A 26,669-nucleotide genomic window follows, 5' to 3' on the forward strand; every position below is an offset into this window, starting at 1 on the left:
TAAAAAAGTTTTAAGAATAATATTTTTTTGATTAATGTGTTTCATGTAGTTTGTGCTTAAAAAAACCGTATTTTATAGGGTATATCTTTATCGACGTGACAATATTTAAGATCAAATTAAAATGTATATGGAACATGTAAAACACACACACAAGCACAAGATGATCAAACGACAGTAGTGATGTGTATTTAATATGATTCATCTTCAATCACTCAATGAACATATATTTAAAAATTTATATTTTAATACTTAAAAAAACTCATGTCTATATAACGTGGATTAAAAATCTCATTATCAAAACTTGTTGATTTCGAGTGGTCAAAGACATGTAATTCAAACTCATATCTAAACCTATATCAATACCACATTTAAAGAAGATTTTAGATATTGAGATCCCAAGTATTTCAAAAGGCAATTAGTGCATTTGATTGTCTTATTGGATACGAGTCTGCTTGAGTTTAAGACATGTATTTAAAAGCTCAAAATCAACAAGTTTTAGCCTTTAAATATTTAAATCTCACATTATTTAGATATGTGGTTTTTAAACATTTAAATATATTTTTTAAACATACACCCACGAAGTGGTTGAAAATAAAAGTGATACATGTATCTCGTTATTATATTTTAAACCATGCTTTAATTATGTATTTTTGACATGTGTCATGTCACATTAATAAAGATGTATCCTGCAAAATATTTCTTTTGAAAAAAGCAAACTGCGTGAAATGTCTTTGTTAAAAGTGTGTTATTTTATTAAATAATTTTTTCAGTAATATTTATATAAAAAAATTAAAAATGGTATTATACCTGTAAAATACCATGGTTGAAACTATTTGAGGATTTTTTTTTCTTATTAAAAAACTAATGAAGTAAGCTTAATTCTAGACTTTGAAGATGCTACGAATAGAAATTTGCCAAAAGCAGAGGGAATTCATTCAACATCGTTATGATTGATTAAGAATTTCAATAGAAGTGGAATCTTATATCACCAACAAATATCTTTAATTCCATACAAAATATCTCCTCTTTCTCTTTTCCTTTACTAAAATCTCAGGACAATTGATTATTCTGCCCAGCTGCAAGGAAGTTTAAGATTTCCTTCTGAAGTTTCTTGGAATCTTTCACTTTGGTTTACGAGCTGTGAACCATAATATCTGAGATTGAAAGTTTAAAGTCTCCAAGATAAAATGATTTGCATATGAATATGTGTATTATAATATTAAGATATGCATGACCTAACTAAACTGATACAATCTGGATTTTGTCCTACTTTTCCTTTGTTGCTGTTGTTGAACTTCAATATGGAAATTAAAGACTAGAGGACAAGAAAAATAGTGACGGCGAAACCAATTCGGATAAGCGAAAATGGTCGGACTCCGCTCGAGTCGCCTGAACCGGATCCGACCCTGTTGCCTTTGCAGTAGCAGGATCCTCTGAAGATTTCAAACTGCATAAAAGATTAATGACATATTCAATATGCAGACAGTTATTCAAGTAACAAATTCATACGCACAGTGAATTTAATGAAGTAATTATGGAAATTTACCTCGGAACATTGGGGCAGAAAGTGATGGTATAATCAGCTCCGGTGCTATTGAAAGTGCTAGTGGCATCATCAAAAGCATAGCTATAGGATTTGGGGCAAGCTGACTTGAACACTTGGGAGTACATGGACGGCTTACATGCGGCCGGACTATTGTAGGCTCCGCTACAACAGTACTCCGGGTTCCCCAACGCATCTCAGGCGCTCTTACAGGCGCCTCTGCCTTCGATTTGCAGTTCGGAGGGGCACTTTTTGTTCAAATCCGTCATGCAACCGGTGGTGGCACACTCTCCCGACTCTCCATTTCCTTCCACAATCATAGGTAAATTGTAACCATCAACAAGACTCACGTCGTAGAAGTCTTGTGATCCCGAACCGAGCGTGAACTCGGCTAAGGTGGCCGGCGGGATGGCTCCAGCTCCGTTTCATTCAGTTTCACCGGAGCCGCAGTCACCCGTAGCGTATGAACCGCGGCCGGAGTCATCGAAATTGCAGCCTGTTCTACCCCAGAACCGACCTGCCCACCCAGTAGGAGGCTGGAAAGAACGAGAGCTGACTTTTGTGAGTTCAAAACCTGTACGTTCAAGCTTTGAACTTCCAGGATTAGCTAGAATTCCAGGTCATACTGTGTAATCGCATTTGTTGATGAATGTGAAGGTTGCAGCTGTAACTCCTGCAGGGGGAAAAACAGAGGATCATATTAGTTTACTTACAAAAAAAGAAAATTACAAAAATGTGAACCAGCCCCATTTTTAAAAAAGCATAATTCCCATTACCTTGAAGAAACACAACGAGAATGAAGCTTAAGAAGCTGATAAAAGAATGGAGATGACCGGAGAACAGAGCCATGGGGTAATATATTCTCTGCTTTTATTGCTGAATGATTGTTTCAATTTGAAGAAGAAGAAGAATTAAGATGCTTGAGACTACCACCAATAGAGCTCCATGTTTATATGCTTGAGCTTTCACTCATTTTCCTCTTTATGGGAACAAAACAGTCGATGCAAAGGCTGAGTTGAGTGGCGGTGGGGGAATCTAATTATCTGCACTTCATCCTACTTATAGTCAAGCACCATTGCATAAACAATCCGAACAGCCAATAGACACTGCCAAATAACCACCTCATTGTCATTCGTTTGCTTTTCTTTTAAAAATAAAAAAAAATGTTGATGAGAGCATAATTCCAGTCGTTAATACAAAAGTTTTTCATAAAGTTAATAATAAATTTTTAGAAAAACAAAATACTACCTTTTGCTTTTGTGCAGGCAAACCTTACTATTCTTCTTGGAATATATTTAGAAAATGATCAATGGATTTGTTAATTAAAACTTCCATTTTTGGAAGGGAGATGTGATGCTCAATTAGAAACTAAAGTATTAAATTCAGTTTTCTAAAGGAATTTCTCTTCTTCATTAGATTTTTACAGTGCAAATCCAAGAATTGTGCTCGTCTCACAAATGTCATACATGCAACGGAGACATTAAGAAAAGAAAAGTTGGTTAATACTTTGCGTTGTCAGAGTCCAACAATTCGACATGGACAAATCTCTGACCGGCAATACCCACCAGCAACTGTCCCAAGATTTTTGCTAGCTCGTCGGCTTTTAACCACATGAATGTTTTAGATTTGTTGCAGCAACTTCTATCCAAAGTTCGTTTCTCGTTCCATTTTAACACAGCGATGTCTAACTTTTACAGAGGGGTAGCTTTTGTTTTAATCTCTTCAAGTGACTAATCATCCTTTCATATAAGATTTTTTTTTAAAAATTATCGATATTCAATCTATTGGTCAATTAATTAAAACCTGTTATTACATGGATTTATTATGAGAACAACTCTACTAATACGATTTATTTTATTCACAACATTTAGATTCAAACTCGTTATCATAAAGAGTTGTTCGAATTGTGGGTGCATCGTGGATGTCTCGAAACACCCTTTTCGCCCTTCTTTTCTTTATTTTCGTTGTTTATGTATTTTATCTCAACACAGAAGCAAGATTGCAATTCTAAAGGAAGAAGAAAAAGAAGAAAAGAGCACAACAGCCTCAAAGGGCTCAAGTTCTATGCATGATCAATCGAGTAGTTTTGTTCGAGTGTTGTTATTCTTTGAGCAAATGAACTTGTTGAATTGTAGGATAAATATGTTTTAAAATTTATAAGTAAAAAAAATAATGGATAGAGATATTAATACCGAATAAATTATATCATAGACAAGATTTAATATGATTCGATTTTTTCTATCTCCGCATATGAGTGAAACAATAACTCCCTACAAACATATAAATAATAAAGAGCACAAATACCTAAAATTCTATTGTATCCTAAAACGTGGTATAACAATAATTCATTGGCATATGTGATGCTCAAACCTTAGTCATCAAAGAATGACAACAAACCTCTTAACCACTAAAATCACTTGGTTCATGCTTATATTATTGATAATTTCGAAGAATTTAAACATTGTGATTTAACAGCCTCCAAATTGTTATCAACTCATGTTGTTGTAAAGTGTATCCAAGTGGTATGCCCACTAAGGGCAAAACTTTTGATGTTAAAAACTTGAGAAAGACATTAGTTTTTTTCCTATAATCATTGTCTTTCACTAACAAAATTAACCGACCAAGCAATCAAATTTAAGCACCTAATCTTAGTGGAATTAATCTAAGCTTATTAATCTCATCATTCATTTTTGCTAAGTTGCTTATGTTTTCTAATGTAATAAATCATATGGAGAAATAGACATAATATCTATTCTATTCTAACAATTGTATCTTGTACTGAATTATTATTTATTATAATAATAATATATACTTGCATATTAATTAATATAAGATGAAAAAAAACTTATGAGATTGTTACCAAATATACAAGGTTGCTCGACTTTCAATGTTCAGTCCCTTTTCTCCTCTCACCCTATTCAACCTTGAGAATGCGACGGGCCGAGCATTCAGGGCCGAACATCGGATTGAAAATGATTTTTTTTTGTTTATCATTATGATTATAAAGCATTAAGATGGATTTCGATAATTGAAAGAATCACAATTATATAACAATAATTGTAGGACAACTAAGCTACTGTATGGACGGTCCACGCTTGTGAGTCGTTTAGGTTTTGTCCGAAAGCCCGATGTGAAGTTAGCACATTTTGAGGCTGGACAGATTTGTTTAGATTATATTGGTCGGAAAGTAAGAAAGAAAGGGCGATGAGGATGCGCTGTGTGATGTATTCCACTTCTCAGCCCCATGAAAACGAATCATCGGTGATGCCGATGCGCACTGTTCGCCACTGGTCCTTCCAATATTACCCATGGAAGACGTGATACTCTCCGCTACATGTCAAATGATTAAATAACAAATTCTTTCATGCTTTCACTCTTTTCTTTTCAATTAATTTGTTTGGATATTTTCTAAATTATTTTAAATTTGGATTGACAAAATATCTCAGAATCATTGACTATTGTGATTTTAAGTTCATCATATAAATCCGAGTTAGAAAGTGGATGACGCTTATATCAGCCCAAATCTTGCCCCAATACGTCCCCCCTTATACCTCTAGCTAGCTGATATATGATGCTAATAGGTATGGGCTTTGGAAACTTATTAAAGAATACATCACAGTTGTCCAAGTCATTTTCAAAAACAATATTCCTACTTGAACAATCTCCAATTGCCTTGTGCTATATGTAATATCAATGACCATTCACTCAACACAGGTAAGATCAACCATCTTTATCACTTTTTCCTCCCTCACAGAACATCAAAAGCCTAATGACAATCAATACCCAGACAACAAAGCTTCAGCTGGACATAAGAACACCTATATAACAACTCTGCACATACACCCTAGCTAAGAAAGTAGAATCAATATCACTTTCAATTTGGAAGCAGATATCTAATAACTAGAACGCTATACAACAAGACAAGCATCTATAAAGCATGGGACATGGCATAAACACCATGACTGAACCAAAAAAGAAGAAGCTAGAATCCATTTCATCAAGAGGATCATAGAATACAATAAGATTTAGACAATAACTTCCTTCAAAACGTATAGGATCAATGCAGCAGAAGAAGATATTTGATAGAAAAACCCATTAAGGCCATAACAAAATAGAAACTATAATTCAGACTAGAAAATAGATAATAATGAATCGAGAAATAACCCGAAGTCACTGATAATATTCCAAAATAACCAGAACAACAACCAAATTCTAAATTTTAATCCAAACCATCCCAAATGTGTATCAAAATTGGAAATCCCCCCCAATAAAAGTAAAAAAACAAAAGAGATGGATAATTCAAAACATCCTTATGTATAACCTCTAAGAACCATAGAACCCCCAAATCATAGAAAAAGAGAAATATTTACTATTACTCTTTCTTCCCGGACATTAAAGTTCAAGCTGAAGCCTTCAAGTTTGGGCACTCCCTTGCAAAATGCCCCGTCTCTCCGCATTTAAAGCATTCTGTTCCTTTGTTATTGTTGTTGTTATTGTTGCAATCCCTAGCCATATGCCCAAACCCTCCACAGTTAAAGCAGCCTCTGCCACCGCCACCGCCACCGCTGTTCCTATTGCAGTCTCTGGCAAAGTGCCCAAATTTCCCACAGTTGTAGCACTTTCTAGGCCCACCACCGGCAGATCCGCCAGCATTCCTCCTACAATCTCTCGCAAAATGCCCCGCCTCACCACAATTATAACAAGAGCCCCCGTCGCCACTGCCGTACCCAGCGTTATCGTAATTATCGTTATTGTCATAAGAGGTTGCGTTGTTATTGCAATCCCTGGCGAGATGATTCGTATCCCCACATTTATAACACCCACCGCTGCCGTTCCTCCTATCGTTCCTCCAACCGCCGCCGCGACGGTCCTTCTTACTGAATTGAGAACCACCGACCGCGGTGACATCAACAGCCTGAGTTTTCCCACCGTTGCCTTGGGAAACTGTGAACTCAACAGATTCACCCTCGGCGAGGCTACGATATCCGTCGGATTTGATGGAAGATTGATGGACGAAGAGATCTTCGCCGCCATCGTCAGGATGGATAAAGCCGAAGCCTTTCTGGTCATCGAACCAGAGAACCTTGCCGGCGGATCTTGATTGCTGTTGGTCTTGCTGTTGCTCAGCCATCGACGCTGGTCGAGAGATTTGGGATAATAAAAAGGAAGACTTTTGATATGTTTGTTTTAGGGTTTTTGAAATAGTGAACCAACAAAAGGAGAATTTATAAGGGGAAATTATGGGATTCGAGTAAAAGAAGGTTAGGGCCAAAGGCTACCCTAATTGTTGGGGGCAGCACCGTCATTTTATTCCTCAACTGGTTAGGTTAGGAATTCTATGTTGTTTTTGCATAAATATTTCTATTTTGGCTTTATTAGAAAAATGACCTCTAAACTATACTCGATTCTCATATCAGTCCTTACAGATTCCTTTTGGTAAGAGATATTTCTTAAGTATGTTTTTTTTGTTGCCCTCTTGGTTCTCAAGGCTTCGCATTGACTAATCCAGATCGATTTGGATCACACACCTGGTTGTGGTGGGTGAACTCTCAACAGAGATTTCCTGCATATACAAGGACTCGAACTCGAAACCTGTTAAAACAATTTCAATTAAATCATTTGTAGTTAACATCTTACGGAAAAACTGACGTGGTAGTTAAAAATATTAATATAATTATATATTTTATCTTTATTACTTACACATTCGATTATTTCGATCCTGTTTTTAGTTTATTCAATAGATTTAATTCTTAAATTATTTTGAGATATTAATTCTTTATACATGATTCAAACATTAACATAAATGGAATTAACTGGATTAAAATGATCATAATTTACCTTTATAATATTCAACCCAAATTAATCGTCCAATCAATCAGATATAAGTTGTTAGAAAAAACATGCATTTCCTGTAAAATTTGTAGGTGATGCCCTCAAACCCAATCAAGCATTGGACACATGTAAAACACATGCTCATACAAATAAGCAAGGGAAATTGTAAGTCTCATTTACTACTCCACGATGATAAGATTTGGCTATAAAATACCATTTATTTCATTAATATGACCTCAAATAAAAGAATGCACTCCCTATCTACATAATGGGACATGGCTGCTAAAAAAAAATGAAGAATTGAGGGGTTGATTTGTACACGTAATCCACAGTTAGTAGACTTCAACATTCCATTGCTCAGATTTCTTCAACCCCTTTTTATATTGGGTCCAATCAATACTTGAAATAATACAACATTAGATTAGAAGGGTGTGTATATACATATAATCCATGGAGATTGATTGGCTAGTGATATGATAAAATAATACGGGTTAAGGATTCAGGGTTTAGAGTTCTTTTACCATCTGTTGCAGCAAGTGAGACCATTATGTCATCAATTCCCTTCTCCATGCCTTTCAACCCACACATGTAAACAAAGATGTTGTCTTTCTTGAGTAATTCCCACAACTCTTTTGCATATTCAGCCATTCGGGTCTGAATGTACATCTTTTCTCCTTTATCATTAGTTTGTTCTCTGCTCACAACAAAGTCCAGCCTGAAGTTGTCTGGATTCTTTTCCTTCATTTTCTCAAATTCCTGTCACATAACATTTGGACATTTCATTTAGAGAATCATATAAGTCCATGGATTTCATTTTCTAGCTTTGAATGCTTACCTCCTTGTACAACAATGAGCTACTTGTAGGAACTCCAAGGAAGAGCATACCAAACCGTTGAACTACATGTTTTTTAACTCGCTCATTAGTATAATAAACATATTGATGCGTTCATGCCGCTGGTAATGATTCTCTTGTTTTTTACCTTGTAGTCTTCATGCTTTTCAAAGAACATTTTCCACAAAAAACGATCGGAATAGAGCAATTCATGTTCCAGTAGCAAGCTGCAATGAAGTAATTGAGTGTGAAAATGTTGTTTTGGAGTAACAGCTAATCAATATAATGGAATATACATTCTGCAATGAATGAATGAGTGATTTTAACATCTGCCCTAGGTTTCAAGTCACCTGAAGATTAATATTAAAGCATTTAGCCATCAGTACAATAAATCAACTACGAAACCTTCAACAAGTGAACATTATGATGAAACATAAAGAATGATGCATTCTTACACAAGAAATTTGAGCAGACTCCTTTAACAAGTTCTGCTTGTTCGTTGGTGTATACCAGACGTTTCACACATAGGGATACCTGCAATAATACAATGAGATCATACAAAAAACAAAAAACTAATAAGAAAATGAAAAAAAAACAGAAGAGTTGCATTCTAACATGTATATATAGATATCTATCACAAGAGTTGCATCTTAATCTGAAAAGAGAATTAAGATCTGAACTCACAGTTTTAGAGTCCCCAAAATCACCAATTGTACTGCTTGCAATAGAGTATAATCTCAGCGTGTGAGGTTTCCCATTCTTGTCAACGCCATCCGAAATGACCCCAATAGATTGCACTTCTCTGTAAGGAAGCTCTCCTGATCCAATCCAACCAGCCAGTCAGCTAAGACGAAAACTTGAACATGAAATTAGGCAAATGAGTTTGATGCTTTTGTATATAATTTCCACTGAATCATCCATTGTTTTCTCTTCTTTATTTCACATAGACATACATGCAAATATGTTCAAGGATTTCATTTTGGCATAGCCTCAGTGTTGAAGACCATATGCCAAGTCACTCCAGGAGCATCATCATCGGTGATCTTAGTGTTTAAAAGGCATATGCCAATGTAAGGCTCTCTTGGCTTGAACTTGTTAACCATAATACCTTCATCATCCTTCTTGGATTTCTTCTCAACTTTTGCAGGAGCTTCAGTTGTAACCTGCGCTCGAACCGAAACCAATCTCCCTCCACTCGACACATATCTGTAGTAAAACGAAACTTATAAAGAGAAACAGTTCACTAACCGTATGTGTGATGTTTTAACTAGTACAAACAAGAGAAGTTGTTACCTTTTTGAATGTGATTCTTTCGGGTGAAATGATAGAAGTTCGAGTGGTAAGAGAGGTGAGACTGGTAGAAGGAAAGAATACTACAGTAATTACAGCAGCTATGGCTAGTGAGGATGAAGAAAGAGAGGAGGAAATATTATTTGATAGGTAGTTGTTGGTGAAGAAGTAATGGGATGAGATGAGAGAATCTAAAAAGATATGGTTTGTATTTTTCTGTCACGATTGGGAGAGAAGAGAGAATAAGCGAAGGAAACGAAGAGGAAATTGAGGGAAATAGAAATCAAGGGTTAGTGATTGATAGTGAATTGGGGATGAGTTACCTGATTAATGATCATGTGAGGAGCACAAGGAGTGAATTACCCAGCAGGAGAGCTGAGTCCACGAGCAAGCAGTCAGCCCAGTTGGTGGCCCAATATCTGAGGAAATAACAAAACAATTATTCAAGAATCTACAGCTGGCATTTAGTTAGATTTGTTGGTACCTTGTAAACAAATAAAACGAAGTACTGTGTAAAGAACAATCAAGAATATTTTGAATGAAATCATATTTCTGTATCTTTATTCTACTCTTTTCTCTACGCTTTCTTCTTCTCTAATTCCCTAAACTATCTCAATTCATCACAAATTGGTATCAGAGAGCCTCAGTTTCTGGCAAGTTGGTGGCATACCCAAGAAAAATCAGAACATGACAGAAGACTTAGTTGGGTTGCAGAAACAGATGGAGAATTGACAGCATTGGTGAAACAAAGACAAGATGAGTCTAATCCTCCTAAATGGTAGAAGACTCAAGACAACATGATTTCTGCATTGGAGTCTAGGATGGCTACGAATCATAGATATGTTGAGGAAATCTTGAAGATTTTGACTGGTAGGAAAGAGGACCAAAATCAGTTTGAGGATCAGGTAAAGACCCCTAATTCATCTAATATGAGTAATAAACAACCTGTTAAGGTGACAATAATCAATGATAAGATTCAGTTTACTTATAAACCGGATGAACATGGTATTCTTAAGTCTAAACCAAACGTTTTGTCTGTTCATCTAGCTAGCTTAAAAAATGATAACCAAATGGGGGAGAACAGTGCTGCTAGAACTCAGTTGATGGCTTTATAAGTAGATAAAAGAGGTACTGGGGATCTTCTAATATGTCAGGGATTAAGCTGCATAGACCCAAAATTGAGCTACAGAAATGAAGATAAAAGAGGTTGGCTACAGAAATGGTTAAAATATTTTTCATTATGTAGTATTGCTGATGAGCAAAGAGTGGAAGTAGCTACAATGTACTTAACAGGTAAAACAAAGATTTGGTTTGATGGTTATATTAAGCAAAAATATAATGTGGCCTGGCATGAGTTTGAGGAAGATTTATGTCATAGGTTTTGTGATAAAGCCTTTGTTGATATAGTGGAGGAATTTACAAAACTAGTCCAGAAAGGGTCTGTAGAGGAGTATCAAGACAGATTTGAAGAACTACAGCCTCACATGCTTTTACAGAATCCTCCTTTAGGTGAGGAATTTTTTGTCTCTTTGTTCATTAGTGGATTAAAGGATGATATTAAATATAGAGTTAAAGCTCTAGACCCTAAAATACTATCTGAGACAAGTAAGCAAGCTAAATTACATGAGCTGTCTGTGGAATTTGAGAGGAAGAGATTCAGACTTTTCGTTAAAACCCCAGTTTATTCAAACCCTCTATCTGGTTCTAAGCCTAACCAGCTGACATTACCACAGAAGAATGCAACCAATACTCCACAAAAATAGAACCTGATAGACTACAGAAGACAGAATAATTTATGCTTTAAGTGTGGTGAAAAATTTAGTCCAGGCCATTAGTGTAAGGTTAAACAGTTGAATATGATGATTGAGGATGACATTGTTATACCTCTAGAAATTTTACCTACTGATATGGAACAACATAATCTACAGGGGGGGGAGAGCCTAGAAATATCAATGAATGCTATCACTGGGTGTATTGTCCATAATACATTAAGGATTCAGGGCACTATTCAAGGGAGACCCTTGAATATTTTGATTGACAGTGGTAGTACCCACAGTTTCCTAACACCTCAGTGGGCTGATGCTGGTATTCTAGTAAATACACCATATCCTTTGGTTATTACAGTGGCTAATGGACATCAACTTTATAGTTCAACTAGGTGTAATAAGGTTGAATGACAAATGCAATGACATTATTTTGTTCATGACTTTAGACTCCTAAAATTGGGTGGCAGTGATATGGTGTTAGGGGTTGATTGGATGAAGTTATTCAGTCCAATTTTGATGGACTTCAATAAATTGACTCTCAGTTTTGTCCATCAAGATGAAAACATTATTATACATGGCCAGCAACCCTAAAATATTTTGCAATAAATTTTAGGGGCTACCCTGTTAAAAATGACAGCCTCTGATTCTGCTATTTTGGGCCATATGGTATTGTTATCTATGTATGAGAATTCAAAGACTGTTCCTGCAGCTCTACAACATCTCTTATACAAATATCAGTCTATTTTTGCTGAACCTACCAGTCTACCACCTACAAGGAATCATGATCATGCAATTCCTCTAAAACCTGAGTTTGTTCCTATAAATTTAAGACCTTATAGATTTCCACATAATTAGAAAGAGGAAGTGGAAAAACAGATAGCTATCATGCTATCCTCTTCTATTATTCAACCTAGCAAAAGTCCTTTTGCTTCTCATTGTTTTCTTATAAAGAAGAAGGATGGGACTTGGAGATTCTGTGTTGATTACAGAAAGCTAAATAGTATGATTGTGAAGGACAAGTTTCATATTCCTATTGTGGAGGACCTCTTAGATGAATTACATAGAGCAGTTTACTTTTCAAAGATTGACCTCAGGTCTGGTTATTGGCAAATCAGAATTAAGGCTGAGGATATTTACAAGACAGCTTTCAGAACTCATCAGGGTCATTATGAATTCAAGGTAATGCCTTTTGGGCTTACTAATGCTCCTGCTACATTTCAAGCTCTAATGAATGACTTGTTTAGTTCATTTCTTAGAAAATTTGTCTTGGTATTTTTTGATGATATCCTAGTCTACAACACCTCTATGAAGGATCATATTACTCATTTAGAATTGGTTTTGGAGATATTACAAACTAACCAGTTATTTGCCAAGATGTCCAAATGTTTCTTTGGACAGACTCAGGTAGAGTATTTGGGTCATATTATATCAGCTGCTGGAGTTTCAACTGATCCTACAAAGGTGGAGGCTATGAGGAATTGGCCTATTCCTAAATCTTTAAAGTCTTTGCGTGGATTTTTGGGATTAACAGGATATTACAGACGATTTATAAGGGATTATGGAACAATCAATAAATCCTTGACACAAATGCTTAAGAAGGATAATTTTAAATAGAGCAGTGAAGCTTTACATGCTTTTGAAGACTTGAAGCAAGCCATGTGTGTTGCTCCAGTCCTAGTTTTACCAGATTTTGGTAAGTAGTTCTATTTGGAAACAGATGCCAGTTCAGAAGGCATTGGGGCAATTTTAACTCAGGATGGCAGACCTATTGCCTACTTTAGTAAGGCTCTTAGCCCTAGACATGATGACCTCTCCATATATAAAAGAGAGTAATTGGCTATTCTACTAGCAGTCTCTAAATGGAAGCATTATCTAGAGATCACTCCTTTTATAATTAAAATAGATCATGAACCTCTCAAATATCTGTTGGAGCAGAAGTTAACCACTTCCATTCAAAAGAGGGGGTTAACTAAATTATTGGGCTTGGATTATACTATTCAATATAGAAAATGTAAGTCCAACATAGTAGCTGATGCACTCTCTAGACATTGGGAAGATCAAGCTCACTGTTTTGCAATGGGTACTACCTTGATTGTTCCTAGTTGGGTTCAGCAGATTGAGGAAAGCTATAAGGAAGATTCAGTAGCTACTGAATGGATTTTTGTATTAATTATCAATTATAATGCAGATTCTAGATGGAAATACTCTAGAGGTATCTTTAGATTTAAGGATAGAGTATATATTGGGGTTGTTAGAACTCTAAGATTACAGATTCTTCAAACCCTACATGATTCACCTCATGGGGGTCATTCAGGAATTCAGGCTACTTATCAGAGGATTAGAGCTTATTTCTACTGGCCCAAGTTGAAATCTATGGTGGCAACTTATATCAGGTCTTGTTCTGTATGTCAACAGACTAAAGTAGAGCATGTTCCTAAACCAGGACTTTTACAGCCATTACCTATTCCTCAGCAGGCTTGGGAGGTAATCACTATGGATTTTATAGAAGTTTTACCTAAATCCTTGCGAAAGAATTGCATTCTGGTAGTAGTTGATAAATTTACCAAATACAACCATTTTTTTAGCATTATCACAAAAAGCAGACAAGCACATATTCGAAGGAGTTTTTGAAGTTGGGGATTCTGTTTGCCTGAAGCTGCAACCTTATCGCCAGACGACACTAGCCCTGCGAAAGAATTTAAAATTAGCAGTGAAATTCTATGGGCTATATAAGATTACAGTGAGAGTCGGGGAAGTTGCCTATCGATTGAGCTTACCTGAGACATCGAGGTTGCATCATGTCTTTCATGTAAGTCTTCTGAAGAAACATATTGGAGACTCTGTCGTTTCCTCTACGGATCTTCCTACCATGGATACAGACGATCAGTTTCGAATAGAACCATATAAAATTTTGAGATGGCGAATCATTAATTGCCAAAACAGACCTGTTACTCAGTTGTTGATGCGATGGACAAACCTTGACGAAATACATGATACTTGGGAGGATTATACTGTCCTTCGAGGCTAGTTTCCAGGCTTTGATCCTTGGGGACAAGGATCGTCTCCAGCGGTGGGTATTGTCACGATCGGTAGAAAATAGAGAAGAAGCGAAGGACACGAAGAGGAAATTAGGGGAAATGGAAATCAAGGGTTAGGGATTGATAGTGAATTGGGGATGAGTTACCTGATTAATGATAACGTGAGGAGCACGAGGAGCGAATTACCCATTAGGAGAGCTGAGTCCACGAGCAAGCAGTCAACCCAGTTGGTGGCCCAATATCTGAGGAAATAACAAAACGGTTATTCAAGAATCTACAACTGGCATTTAATTAGATTTGTTGGTACCTTGTAAACAAATAAAACGAAGTACTGTGTAAAGAACAATCAAGCATATTTTGAATGAAATCATATTTCTGTATCTCTATTCTACTCTTTTCTCTAAGCTTTCTTCTTCTCTAATTCCCTAAATTATCTCAATTCATCACATTTTCTCTGTTCGTTTGAGTTTGGATGTTGAATTGGGTGGAGGAGATTTGATGCCTCTACTAGGATAAGTCTATGTGCAAATGCACAACTCTCACACACCATCTATATGTACACACATTTCTTTCTATGAAATACTCACATTTTCGACTATCCGTTAACAGTTTAAATAGAGATTAAATTTGTAAAATAAAAAATACAATATGAAATAGAAGATGAAACAGGGTCCAAAGATGACTTTGGGTTAATTTATTTTTGTACACCCAAGCAATCCGTGGACACATTTTTCATTCCAATTTAGAAGTTGAATTTTGCTTTCAGTACCCAACCATCTCAGTCTGTACGAGATAAGTATTTTGATATATTTTTTAAATAATCTTCGAGAGAGATTATAAGGTAATATTTGTTTAAAATCCTTTTTAGTTTGTGATAACATATATACACCCAACAAACATTGTTATTTGAATCCAAAACTTAGGAGAACAACACCGTCTTTCTTATAAGTGGGTTTGACATGTATATTCACAATTCTTCCCTTGAAGTTGTTAATTCGTTTTTGAAAATGAGCAAATTTGACCTATACTATTATGCGCAGGTTTTCAGAATATCACTGAGATTTTTTTCATTTTTCTCGGGAAATTTTACTATTAGTTTCTATACTATTAGGCGTGGGTTTTGAATGTAGTTCCTATATTATACTTTGATCTTATTTAGTCTATATAATTTTGAAATATAGGTCCCGGTCCAAATAGTAACTATTGAAACTACTAAGTGAAATTCAGCTAGTAGTTCATCCATTAGGCCTATGGTGTAGACTCAATTTATATTCTCCAATTTAATAACTTTTAGTCTATGTAATTTAGTTCTATTGTCTCTGTACACTCTGATTCATGATAGAATTTCGAATTTAGAAAAGAACAAGGGACTAAAATTTACTAAATTATAATGCATTGTCTAAATCCACAACATAAGCATAAAACAAGGAGTGTTGATAAAATTAGACCTACTTTTTCCTTCCATTTTCCTTAGGTTTAACCAAAGGATGAAAAGATAAATGGTTGTCCAATAAATTGGCAGGAATTTGAGTGAGGAAAGCATTTTGAATAATACAGTAGAAATAGGGAGAGAGAAGGGGGGGGGGGGGAAGAAAAGGACGTGAGCACATATTTTACCAACTTTTATTTGTTCATAAACCACTTGCTGCAAGAGATATAAATGTAGTCAGATGTGCAGTGGAGGTTAGAAAATGCATGGCGGAACCAGACTCATTCCTTGTAGGTGAGAACCTAGGCAGGCCGTTTCTAGTTTGCTGCTGGAATCTGATGGCATAACCAAATAAAAGTTAGAGCAAGTAGTTTGAAAGGGACCAACCCCCTCGTTCATGAGGCTGAATCATTCTTTTATGTGGTTAGAAACCACTTCAAAAATTCCAGGTCAACTTCAACTTATAGAAGCCATGCAATGCAACTATGATCCACCGTGGAAGAAGACTGCTAACTGTATGTACACCGCATTAGAATGATGAACCCGAAAGAAAATGAAGGGAAAAGCGATCGAATCAATGAAAGCCCCTTGAATCTCAAGACTGATACAGCTCCAATCTACTTTTGGCTTCTGGTAGAATTCTGCCCACTGTTTCGTCCTGGGTCATGTTGGATTGCTTGGATGCCCATTCCAGCACCGTGAACACTTCAGCTTCGGCAAGTTCTTCGCTATCTGGTACGTGGAGGGCAATGTAGCATAGAAGAACTAATGCTGAGTGCTGAACAATTTGTTCCCCGAAATACACTAGTTGAATCAAACGATTTGCACCTCCTGCACTAATGATCGACTTGGAGTGATCAAGGTGTAGGTAGTTATTGGTGCAAGCGAATTTGGTTAGAGCAATGGCAGCCTCAATGGAAATTTCGGCTTCCCTTTCGTCGAGAAGTTTAACCAATGGGGAAATCATCCTCGTTTCTGTTGCTCGAAACGTCCTCGCCAGATTACCAATGGCCTTGATACAAGGAATCAACAATTCTGAATCGGCCTTCTCGATTATCTTGAACAGCTGATCCACAACGAGCTTACAAGCATGAGAGTTCGGCTTAAACGCAGACCTTCTCAAATCAGTATCCTGTTCTGCCACAGCTGTAATCTCCATCAACGCCATAGCCGAATTAAACCGTACTTGTTTGGTTCCTTTTTCTAATAAGACAGCAAAACATAGCAGTGCTCTAGACTCGGTGATACTCAGACAGATAATCGAATTCCCCTTGGCTAGATGCCATATAGCTCTAGCTGCCATTGCCTTCATACAAGCCTTGGTAGCAATATCTTCTGCTTCCCTTCCCTTCATATTCGCCCCGGACATTGAACCATTCTGCTGCTGTTGTTGTTGATGATAAACTTGATGAAATTGCTTGGCATTGCCCTGACTGTTACTCCTAACATGATTATTACCCGGCTTCCGTGGTGCTTGCACCACTCCGTTCATTGTCATGGTATTGGCAACCACATTATGCATCTGATTTGGCATTTGCTTCCCCATTGGATGCGGAATCAGATTCCGGTGATCGTCATTGACAACATTCTTCACATTATTCGTGTTCGAATTATTACTGCTCGCCATAATCACCGCGTGGATCGACGTCGCCATGTTACTAGCAACTGCGTATTTGCTGTGTTCTTGAATGGTTTCAAACGCCAAATGACTGACGAGTAACCGGATTATGTTATGTTGAACGAACAAGTCTTGACATTTTGGGTAATTAGCAGCCAGCTCCGACACCGCCCAGGCCGTCAAGGCCTGAACTTTCATCGGACCTTCTTTGAGGATTTTCGCAAACACTGTGCAAACACCAGCGTGGATCAAGTGCTCCACGCATTCCGGGTCCCGACCCAGAAGGCCAATTGCTCTAGCGGCGTTTTCTTGACCTTCCATTTTCCCTTCTTTGACTAATTTCAATAACGGTCCAACGCCTCCTTCTTCGATAATCAGTTTGCCATACCGGTCATTGTCTCTGGCTAGCGAAACAAGCGAAGCAGCCGCGACAGACCGGTCGTCAAGTGAACCGGTGTAAAGAATCGCAATTTGTTCCCAAATTAAGCATAAAATCGGCTCGTTCGCAGCGATCGGAGGAAGTCCTAAGTACTCATCGTCGCGATCGTCGACGGAGGCCGAAACACGGAGAAGCCAGGAAACATCTCCGATTGAATTCTCGAGCTGAGAATACATTTTACGGAACGCGGCAGCAGGGATGATTGTGAACACGCGCTTCATGAAGCCGTTGGCGCGGCATTTGAAGACCAAAGATAGAGCTTTATCAAGGACCTGTTCGGTATCATCGAGTATGTGGCGCGTAGGGCGTTCGTAAAGGTCGGAACTCGCACGCGCCGCTTGTCGAAACAAGCCAGCAAGTTTCTCTGTCTTCGACTTAAGCTCCAAACACTCCTGCTTGAACGAACTTGCCTCATCCGCCGCTTTCGCTACTTGGTCTGCTAACTGAATTGGCCTTGCCAATATTTGCTTCACCATATCCGCCATCACAACAACAAAGCCAAAATATGGCTGTCCCTTTTTTCCCATATGTATGGGGTCAATGAATAAATAAACCAGCTCGAAGAGAAAAGGGTTGATGTTTAATGGGTTTTTGGCCTTCCGAATCTTATAGCAAAAAGCTTGACGAGCGACTAAATGGAAAGCAAAATTAGCGGAGTTAATTGCTGTGGGGATTTTGGCCTTTCGGCTGTAAAGGGTCAATCGCCGTTCATGGCAGACTAGATTTACAAGGTCCAACGCGTTTTCATCTTCTTGTTTATATAGCATTTGTTTATGTAGTGATGGCTTTCACGATGGTTTGTTTCTGCAGCTGTTGTAATTTCGTTTTGGAAAAAAATATTTTTTTTTCTTAATTGAAGGAGACGAGAGAGGGTTGAATTGTAGGAATCAATTGAGAAATGTTGTTGTCATTTATATATGGATAAACTAAATTTTTAATTCTTAAATTATTATTTTTGTTTCGTTTTGATACCCAAATTTTTTTATAAATTATATTTAAATATTTAATTTGAGTTTTAATTTAGTATTCATTATTGATTTTTTTTAAAACTGTTGATATAGAAATATTTTAAATTTTTTCAATAATAACGTGATATTATCTTATGATGATATATTAACATCATCATTAAATATTTAACAACGTGATATCAAATTAAAATTTAAAATAAACACATTATATAATTTTAAAAAATAATAAAGTAATAGCTTACCCTTTATTTATTTAGGGTTTAAATTTCATCATCAATACATATAAAAGTAGTTGCTTTTAGTAGCCAATGGCCATGGAGACATGGAGGCGACACGCAATAGTAACCAACCCCAAAGAGGTAGGAAGATGTGGCTCACATGATGATACAACTTGGAAATTGGATTGGGGCCACTCTGACTCAGCAGCACAAACATGACAGTGCAAAAAATAAGGTAAATTAATTCAAGCTCCATGCAAAACTTTACAGATAATGTTCTGAAAAAAATTAATTCACGAGATAAAGCACTCTCAAGATTAATTGCTTAAATAAGGTGAAATCTACAGTGTTGGCCGTAGGTCGCCATGCCTTCCGGGCGACCTACTAGGTCGCCATGTCTTCCCGGCGAGCTACAAGAGATTGCATGTGCCTTGCACGTCCCAACACGCTGGGCATCCGAGACCATCCGACCGAGGCCATTCGAGAGCATCCGAGGCCATCCGAGAGCATCCGAGGCCATCCGACCGAGGCCATCCGAACGAGCTATGCGAGGGCATCCGAGGGTAACCGAGCGAGCTATGCGAGGGAATCCGAGGGAAGCCGAGCGAGGGTAGGTCGCCCGGAGTGCATGGCGACCTACAAGGTCGCCCGGAGGGCATGACGACCTATGTGTTGGGACGTGCATGTGTTATGCAACACGTTCATTCTCTCTGTTTGTGCAAGGGTAGGTCGCTCGGAGTGCATGGCGACCTACGGCCAACACTGTGGATTTCACCCTATTTAAGCAATTAATCTTGGGAGTGCTCGTGAATTAATTTCTTTCAAAACATTATCTCGAAAGTTTTGCTCTCTTCAAACCTCTTATGAATTAATTTTAATATCATTTTCTTTGTTAAAAATTCATAAATAATTGCATCAGTATCTTTACATGTCACATTTGAGAAAATATCTCAAAGAAAAGAATGTTGGTTGGGTCAGGTTTGTTTCACCAAATCAAATTACTATATAACTAAACTTTTGGAAGTTTCTTGTACTTGTGATGAACAGATGAGAAATTTCTCCTAATCTTTATGAGATATTGATTTCCCTTTTGTACAAAAACCCAACTAATCTTTCAAACTTTGAGAATATTTAGTGTAAGTCTTTTAATTGCTCAAACTTATGCCATTGTTACGAAACAACTTCTACCTCCAACAATACTGTAGAGTGCATTGGATGATTATTGTTTTCTTTTTCTATAAAAATATTTTCATTTATTAGCTACTTATATTTGAGAGTTGAATTCATTCTTGACTTATGTGTGGGAGATCCCACAAAAAGCAATGTTCTCATCAGTTACGAATATAAACGATGAAGGATGGTTCCTCCAAGTGGTAGCATGCGAAAGTGTCCGATTCTGATTTTTTTATTATTTTAATGTATTAGAACTGTTTAACATAAAATTAATAATTCGGATTCCAAATTCAAATTTTAAAACTTCAAAATAATTATATATTAAAGTTATGTCATCTTTCTTTAATTTTAGTTAAATATGTTTAACTTAAATTCTCTTTTTTAATAAAAAAATTCTTTAGTTTTTAATTTAGTCTATCAATTTTATATTTTATTTAATTTAGTTATTTTATTGTAATTCTTTACGGATTCTTTCTTCTCATCCATTTTTTAATTTCTTTATATCCCTCTCGGTACTATATTTTTATAATCTCTTCTTTCTAAAAATAACATGAAAATAATATGTTATTTAATATTATAAAAAAATTATTTAATAAATAACATTATAAATCTTATACATAAGTGAATATATATATATATAATTAAGGAGACGTTTAAACCAGAATTAATTAATAAATTAATATTATAAACAATTATATTTAAATAAAAACTTAAATAAACATATACAATTTGATCGAACTATAATTTTATTAATTTAATTAGAATTTAAAAATTAAATAAACTGGAAAGATAAAATCAAACATTTACACACAAGGAAACAAAAAAGGTAAAGGCGTGTGTGTCCTTTAAAGTTTAAAGTGTTGAAGTTAACTGTGGAGATTTTCATGGCCAGACAGCACGGGAGGTTCTAGTGTGTTAAAATATGATTAAAAAATAACGTGACTGATTAAATAGATAATTAGTTAAAAATGTTATCGAAAATATTATTTGTGTTGATAATAATAATGATAAAAACTGAAAATGTTAATAGGTCAAAAAATATTGATTTTAGTAATTTAGGTAGTACCTATTTAACGTAATAGGTTACACCTATTTAAAGCTGATGAATCTTTAGAAATCCGACGATAACAAAAGAAGCTAATTACTTAATTTGTTATTAATATTATCAATATATTAGGTAGCGCCTAAAATATTACAAAAATTTAAGCTTATGGGGCATTAAAAATCCGACGATAACAAAATATGTTAATTATTTATTTTGTTATTAATATTATTAACATATTAGGTATCTCCTAAAATGTTATCAAAATTTAAGTTGATAGAGCCTTCGAAATCTCATGACAACAAAATATGTTAATTACTTATTTTGTTATAAATAAATAGTAACATATTAAGTTGCGCCCAATAATATTATTGTAAATAAAGAAGTATGTTACGATCTGGAATATTAAAGTTGTGTTTAATGAAATTGGTAGCGATTTAATATATTACGTATCTTTGGATGAAAATTCTTTTTAAAATAAATATCGACACTACTATGATCTGATGGTCGATACTTGAGCAAATATCGATATTATCTATGATGTTCGATATTTTATCATTTTAGAAAATTGTTAATTTGAAAAAAATTGAAATATTAAGATCAAAAGTTACTTATTTACAAAATTCCATTAAAATATTTTTGTAAAAATATCGATACTTAGTGTAGATGTATGAAAATTATTATATACTTCGTGAATATGTATCGATACGAATTTAGGGAAATTATTAATACCCGATATCAATAATTTAGAATTTTCGATTTTTGATGACTGTTATCGAAATTTTAGCATTTGAAAAGTTTATGAATGTTAAAATATTGATAATTGATATATGATTTATCGATATTTTTGAAAAAATTGATGAACTCCACCCCTACATCAACCTACAAGTATCAATACTTTTGAATTTTAAAAAATATTTCAAACGGTTAAGTTGTAAATATTTTACCATTTACATTATTATTATAGCTTTTAACAAATTGATAGTTAGTTTAACGTAATATGTAGCACCTATTTTATTTTATCGTTTACATTATTATTAATCTTTTAAACAAACCGGTAGCTAGTTTAACGTAATAGGTAACACATATTTTATTTTACTGTTTACATTATTATTAATCTTTAAAACAAATCGATAGCTAGTTTAACGTAATGGGTAGCACCTATTTTATTTTAACTAGTTAAGTTGTAAATATTTTACCGTTTACAATAATATTATACCTTTAAAAAAACGGTAGGTAATTTAACGTAATATGTAACGGCTATTTTATTTTATTGTTTACATTATTATTAACTTTTAAACAAACCGATAGGTAGTTTAATAAAATAGGTAGCACCTATTTTATTTTAACCAATCAAGTTGTAAATTAATATTATACCTTTAAACAAGCTGGTAAGTAGTTTAACGTAATAGGTAAGACTTATTTTATTTTAACCAGTTAAGTTGTAAATAGTTTATTGTTTACATTAATATTATACATTTAAACAAACCGGTAGGTAGTTTAACGCAATAAATAACACATATTTTAATTTAACCGGTTAAGTTGTAAATATTTTACCGTTTACATTAATATTATATCTTTAAACAAACCGGTAAGTAGTTTAACGTAATAGGTAGTGCCTATATTGTTTTAACCAATTAAGTTTTAAATATTTTACCGTTTACTTTAATATTATATCTTTAAACAAACCGGTAGTTAGTTTAATATAATATGTAACACCTATTTTATTTTAATGTTAACTAAACCGGTTAACATAAAAAAAAGATTGAAAGTATAGGTGTCGATACATACAATATAGGTATGGATACTTTTTTAGGACAATCGTTGGATATAGTTCACTGTCGAAACAATATTCACACATTTAGAGTAAGTATAGATACAAAAACTATGCAATTTATGTTTCAAAATTAATAATGTTGATACATACAATATAGGTATGTATACTTTTTTAGGACAATCGTTAGACATAGTTTACTGTCAAAATAATATGCATACTTTTAGAGTAAATATGGATACAAAAACTACGTCATTTTGATTTGGTTGTTAGTGATTTAATGGTCTAATAATATAATTGAAAAGAAAATTAAAGGTCACTGCTATAATTGATAAAATTAAAAGTTTAATAGTATAAATGATACAATATCTAAATTTTAGTAGTATATAATGTAGTTTACCATAAAAAATCATCATGATTATTTAGACATTCTGTACCAATTAAAATGATCCCATAATCATCTTCTTCAATCTGAAGCAAGCACCAAATGTGGAAAACATGACGGAAAATAATAAAAAAGTATTCAACGAACACCACCACAAGAAACCACATATTAAAGCAATAGAATTGCACCGAGCACAAGCGACAGTGGTAACACAAACAACAAAGATTATGCAAGGATTTGCTCGAGGGGCTTGGCTTCGAGCTTGGATTTCTCCAGCTCCATCTCCTGCAATTGTTGTTTCTCCTTGGCTAGCTTCTTCAGCCTGGCAACCTCGAGATCCATGCTCATCTTCCTCCTGTACATCTCTGCAAAGGTGATGGGCTCTTCAAGGATTGGTTTCTCTCCCTCTCTAATCTTCAGTGGGTACACCGTTGCATCGGGTGCTGGGTTTTGGAATGTGGCTATTGACAATCTGCTGCAGTTTGAGTTCACCACTGCTTGGTGGTCAGCGTTTTTGAATCTCCCATTGCTCAGATACTGATCGACATAAATCAAAATCCAGTCATTTTTTTTTCAAATGGCTTCGATAAAACCATAAACCATAACTTACATGGCCGTGATCTCCGAGGTTGACCACAAAGGCACCTTCAACAGGTTGAACGGTGATCCAAGTCTTGCCATTGTCCCTGGTGGCCTGAAGCCCTCCGACTTGATCCTGAAGCAACAGAGTGATCGTCCCCGGATCGGTGTGGCGCTTGAGTCCGAGAGTGAGGTCTGGTTGCGGACATTTAGGGTAGAAATTAACCACCACTTTCTGATCCATGTCCACACACGCCTTGGTCAGAGCCTCCTTCTCTAAACCCATGGCCTCCGATAACACCTCGAGAAGCTTGCACGCTAACCCCATCAGCTTCTCGCTGTACTCCTTTGTCACTTCAATCCAACCGTCAGGCTTATCAGGCCACCGTGTATAGTCTCTGTTCTTCAATGGATATGAAAAGTACGTCACAATCTCCCGCCAATCTTGTACTACTTCTCCCTGCAAACAAACATCAATCGTTTACACTTTACACAATCGGTTCATCAAAACAGGGGAAATAAAGAAGGGAAATTTACCTGAAGGTGGCTGGAGACGATGAAACCACCTTTCTTGCCACCAGACATATCGAACCGAAGCTTGTCTTCAGCAGGCAAAGCGAAGAACTCTTTAGCAAGACGGGTCATGTCGGAGATGAGTTTAGCATCGACACCATGACCGACAACCTGGAAGACACCCCAATCCTCACAAGCCTCGACGATTTTCTTGCATATCTCAGCCCTCTTGCCATCGACATCATCGATGCCGGCGAGAGAGATCACGGGGATTTCGTCGCTGAATTGGTTGTAAGCCACTTTGGGACGCTCATCTTCATCGCGAACGAAGCTTGCCTGTAAGGTTTTCTCTTCCACAAGAGCCGTGAGGGTGGAAGGAGCCATTAATGTTTGATGAGTAACCAAACGTATCACTTGCTTAAAAAAGTGTGTGCGTTAAAAGAGTGCTTTTATGTTTAGTTGAGAACCGTCGAATACGTATAAGAAAGAGAAGCGAGGGTTTATATAGATACGGAAGAAGGGCTCGGGAAGGTGAAAAAATAGCACCGGAAGGTGTGGCTGCCCGTCGGGGCAGCTCTAACTACCACTCTTAGCTCGTGGCTCGTGGGTGACCGCACGGTCAGCTACCAGACTTTCTACCTTTTGTACTTCTCGCATCTATAATTGGAGGATTTAATCAAGTAGTTTCCATAACAGTATAGTTTTAATTCCAATTTCCAACATATCTAACCTTGAACTATACGATAGTCAGTAAATTTGGTTTTATATAAGCTATTTTTATTCTTATTTTTTAGATATTTTGTATTTTAACTATTGTTTTTTTTTTTGGATAAACCAGAATTTTATTACCCAAAATAATAAAGTTATACTACAACAAAAAAACCAATTAGCAGAATGAACAAAATAAACAAGATACAAAAAAACTAGTGATTGGTTATACAATTCCCCAAATATTACAAAGGGAAAAATTAGTGCAATTTAGTCTATTAATAGGTTTTGATTGTTTAAATATTTAAATCTTATCTTTTTAGGTTGAAGTTATTTAGGAATATTTGTTTAAATTATATTTGATTCAACTAATTTTAGATATCCCACTTGATATCTGGATTAGGATTGAATAGTTCAAATTATAAATATTATATACTTTTATTTTTTTTATTTTCTCAAACTTTTTTTAATTAATCACTAGTATCCGATCTATTGATCGACTAATCAAGATCGAATACTGCAGGGACAATAACGACTTTCCCAACCTATTTTGCTCCATGGGCAAACATCAGAGTTTAAACTCTTAATCTTACTTAAGAAATCTAATATTTCATTCTTTTAAACTAACTGATTGTTGGTATTTTCTCAAACTTTTGACACAACAATTTTAGTAACACTTCTAGTTAATTGTGATGGTTGACAACTTAGATATCTTCGACAATTTCTTCTATTTTATTTATTTTTATCTTTTTTCTCTTTCCTTTGTTTGCCTCTAAACTTTTTTTTTCATGTTTAACAACCATGTCCATGTCGATCTAATTAATAATGGTAAATGAATCGGCCACAATTAACATATAAATTAAAATTTTAAAAATATGTTTTTGTGAGTGAAAATGGAAAAAAAAAACCCTTAAGAATTTTAAAACGATAAAAAAAATTGGTTGCAATCTTATCCCCATTTGTTTTTAAAAAGTTGAAACTAAGGTTTTCCAACTGCGATAAGTTGACTCAAATTTAAATCTATATAAATAAAAATATTTATTTTAATAATTTTAAATATTAAACCTCTGATCCTGGTTCAAATTCTTATAGATATAAGAATTATTTTATTTTATTTATTATATTTCAATTATAAGGAATTAAGTATTAAAGAAGGGTTAGATACTTAGATTGGTAATGTTACAAGACTCCGCCATCTCATATGACTTCACCTAACATACATTAATATATGTGCCTAACAACCTTTTTCATAGTAATGTATTAATTAAATGAATCAAAATTTATATAAACAAATTATTATATTTAACATTTAAATAAAATTTAAAATTGTTAATAATCTAGTGGAGGAGGGGTTAAAAGTTCTAAGTTTGACACCTTTTTTTTAGGTTATAGGTTCATTGTTTATTAGGAGTAAAATTTTCCTTCCTCTCTGCTCTCTCTTATATGTAGTAATTATTCAATAAATAAATAAATAAATAAAATTTAAAATTGATTATTGCAAAAAAAAAAACTAAAGTTTGCT

At 35.2% G+C, this 26,669-nt stretch overlaps 3 protein-coding genes and 2 pseudogenes across 4 annotated transcripts; all 5 read right to left on the minus strand.

The window, feature by feature from the left end:
• Positions 1 to 1,222: 1,222 nt before the first annotated feature.
• Positions 1,223 to 2,591, minus strand: LOC120126922 (annotated as a pseudogene).
• A 3,193-nt stretch (positions 2,592 to 5,784) lies between these two features.
• LOC120127018 (cold shock domain-containing protein 3-like) lies at positions 5,785 to 6,738 on the minus strand. The gene has a single exon (XM_039145029.1). The coding sequence runs from the start codon at positions 6,672 to 6,674 to the stop codon at positions 5,943 to 5,945; it is 732 nt and encodes a 243-aa protein (XP_039000960.1). The 5' UTR covers positions 6,675 to 6,738; the 3' UTR covers positions 5,785 to 5,942.
• A 954-nt stretch (positions 6,739 to 7,692) lies between these two features.
• LOC120126809 lies at positions 7,693 to 10,045 on the minus strand (annotated as a pseudogene).
• Positions 8,790 to 24,933, minus strand: LOC120127017 (naringenin,2-oxoglutarate 3-dioxygenase-like). Of its 2 annotated transcripts, XM_039145028.1 has the most exons (4): positions 24,464 to 24,933; positions 23,958 to 24,386; positions 23,550 to 23,884; positions 8,790 to 8,805 (listed from the first exon to the last, which is right to left on the minus strand). In XM_039145028.1, the coding sequence occupies exons 1-3, from the start codon at positions 24,821 to 24,823 to the stop codon at positions 23,573 to 23,575; spliced, it is 1,101 nt and encodes a 366-aa protein (XP_039000959.1). In that variant the 5' UTR covers positions 24,824 to 24,933; the 3' UTR covers positions 8,790 to 8,805; positions 23,550 to 23,572. The 2 variants fall into 2 exon arrangements, with proteins under 2 accessions (XP_039000959.1, XP_039000958.1); XM_039145027.1 differs by lacking the exon at positions 8,790 to 8,805 and having other exon boundaries at positions 23,453 to 23,884.
• Positions 16,189 to 18,285, minus strand: LOC120127016. Its single transcript, XM_039145026.1, has one exon. It carries the CDS (start codon positions 18,270 to 18,272, stop codon positions 16,326 to 16,328), a length of 1,947 nt encoding a protein of 648 aa, XP_039000957.1. The 5' UTR covers positions 18,273 to 18,285; the 3' UTR covers positions 16,189 to 16,325.
• Positions 24,934 to 26,669: the final 1,736 nt, after the last annotated feature.

This window comes from Hibiscus syriacus, unplaced genomic scaffold (genome assembly GCF_006381635.1).
Source record: "Hibiscus syriacus cultivar Baekdansim isolate YM2019G1 unplaced genomic scaffold, ASM638163v2 tig00110462_pilon, whole genome shotgun sequence".
In the NCBI taxonomy this organism is placed as follows: Eukaryota; Viridiplantae; Streptophyta; class Magnoliopsida; order Malvales; family Malvaceae; genus Hibiscus; species Hibiscus syriacus.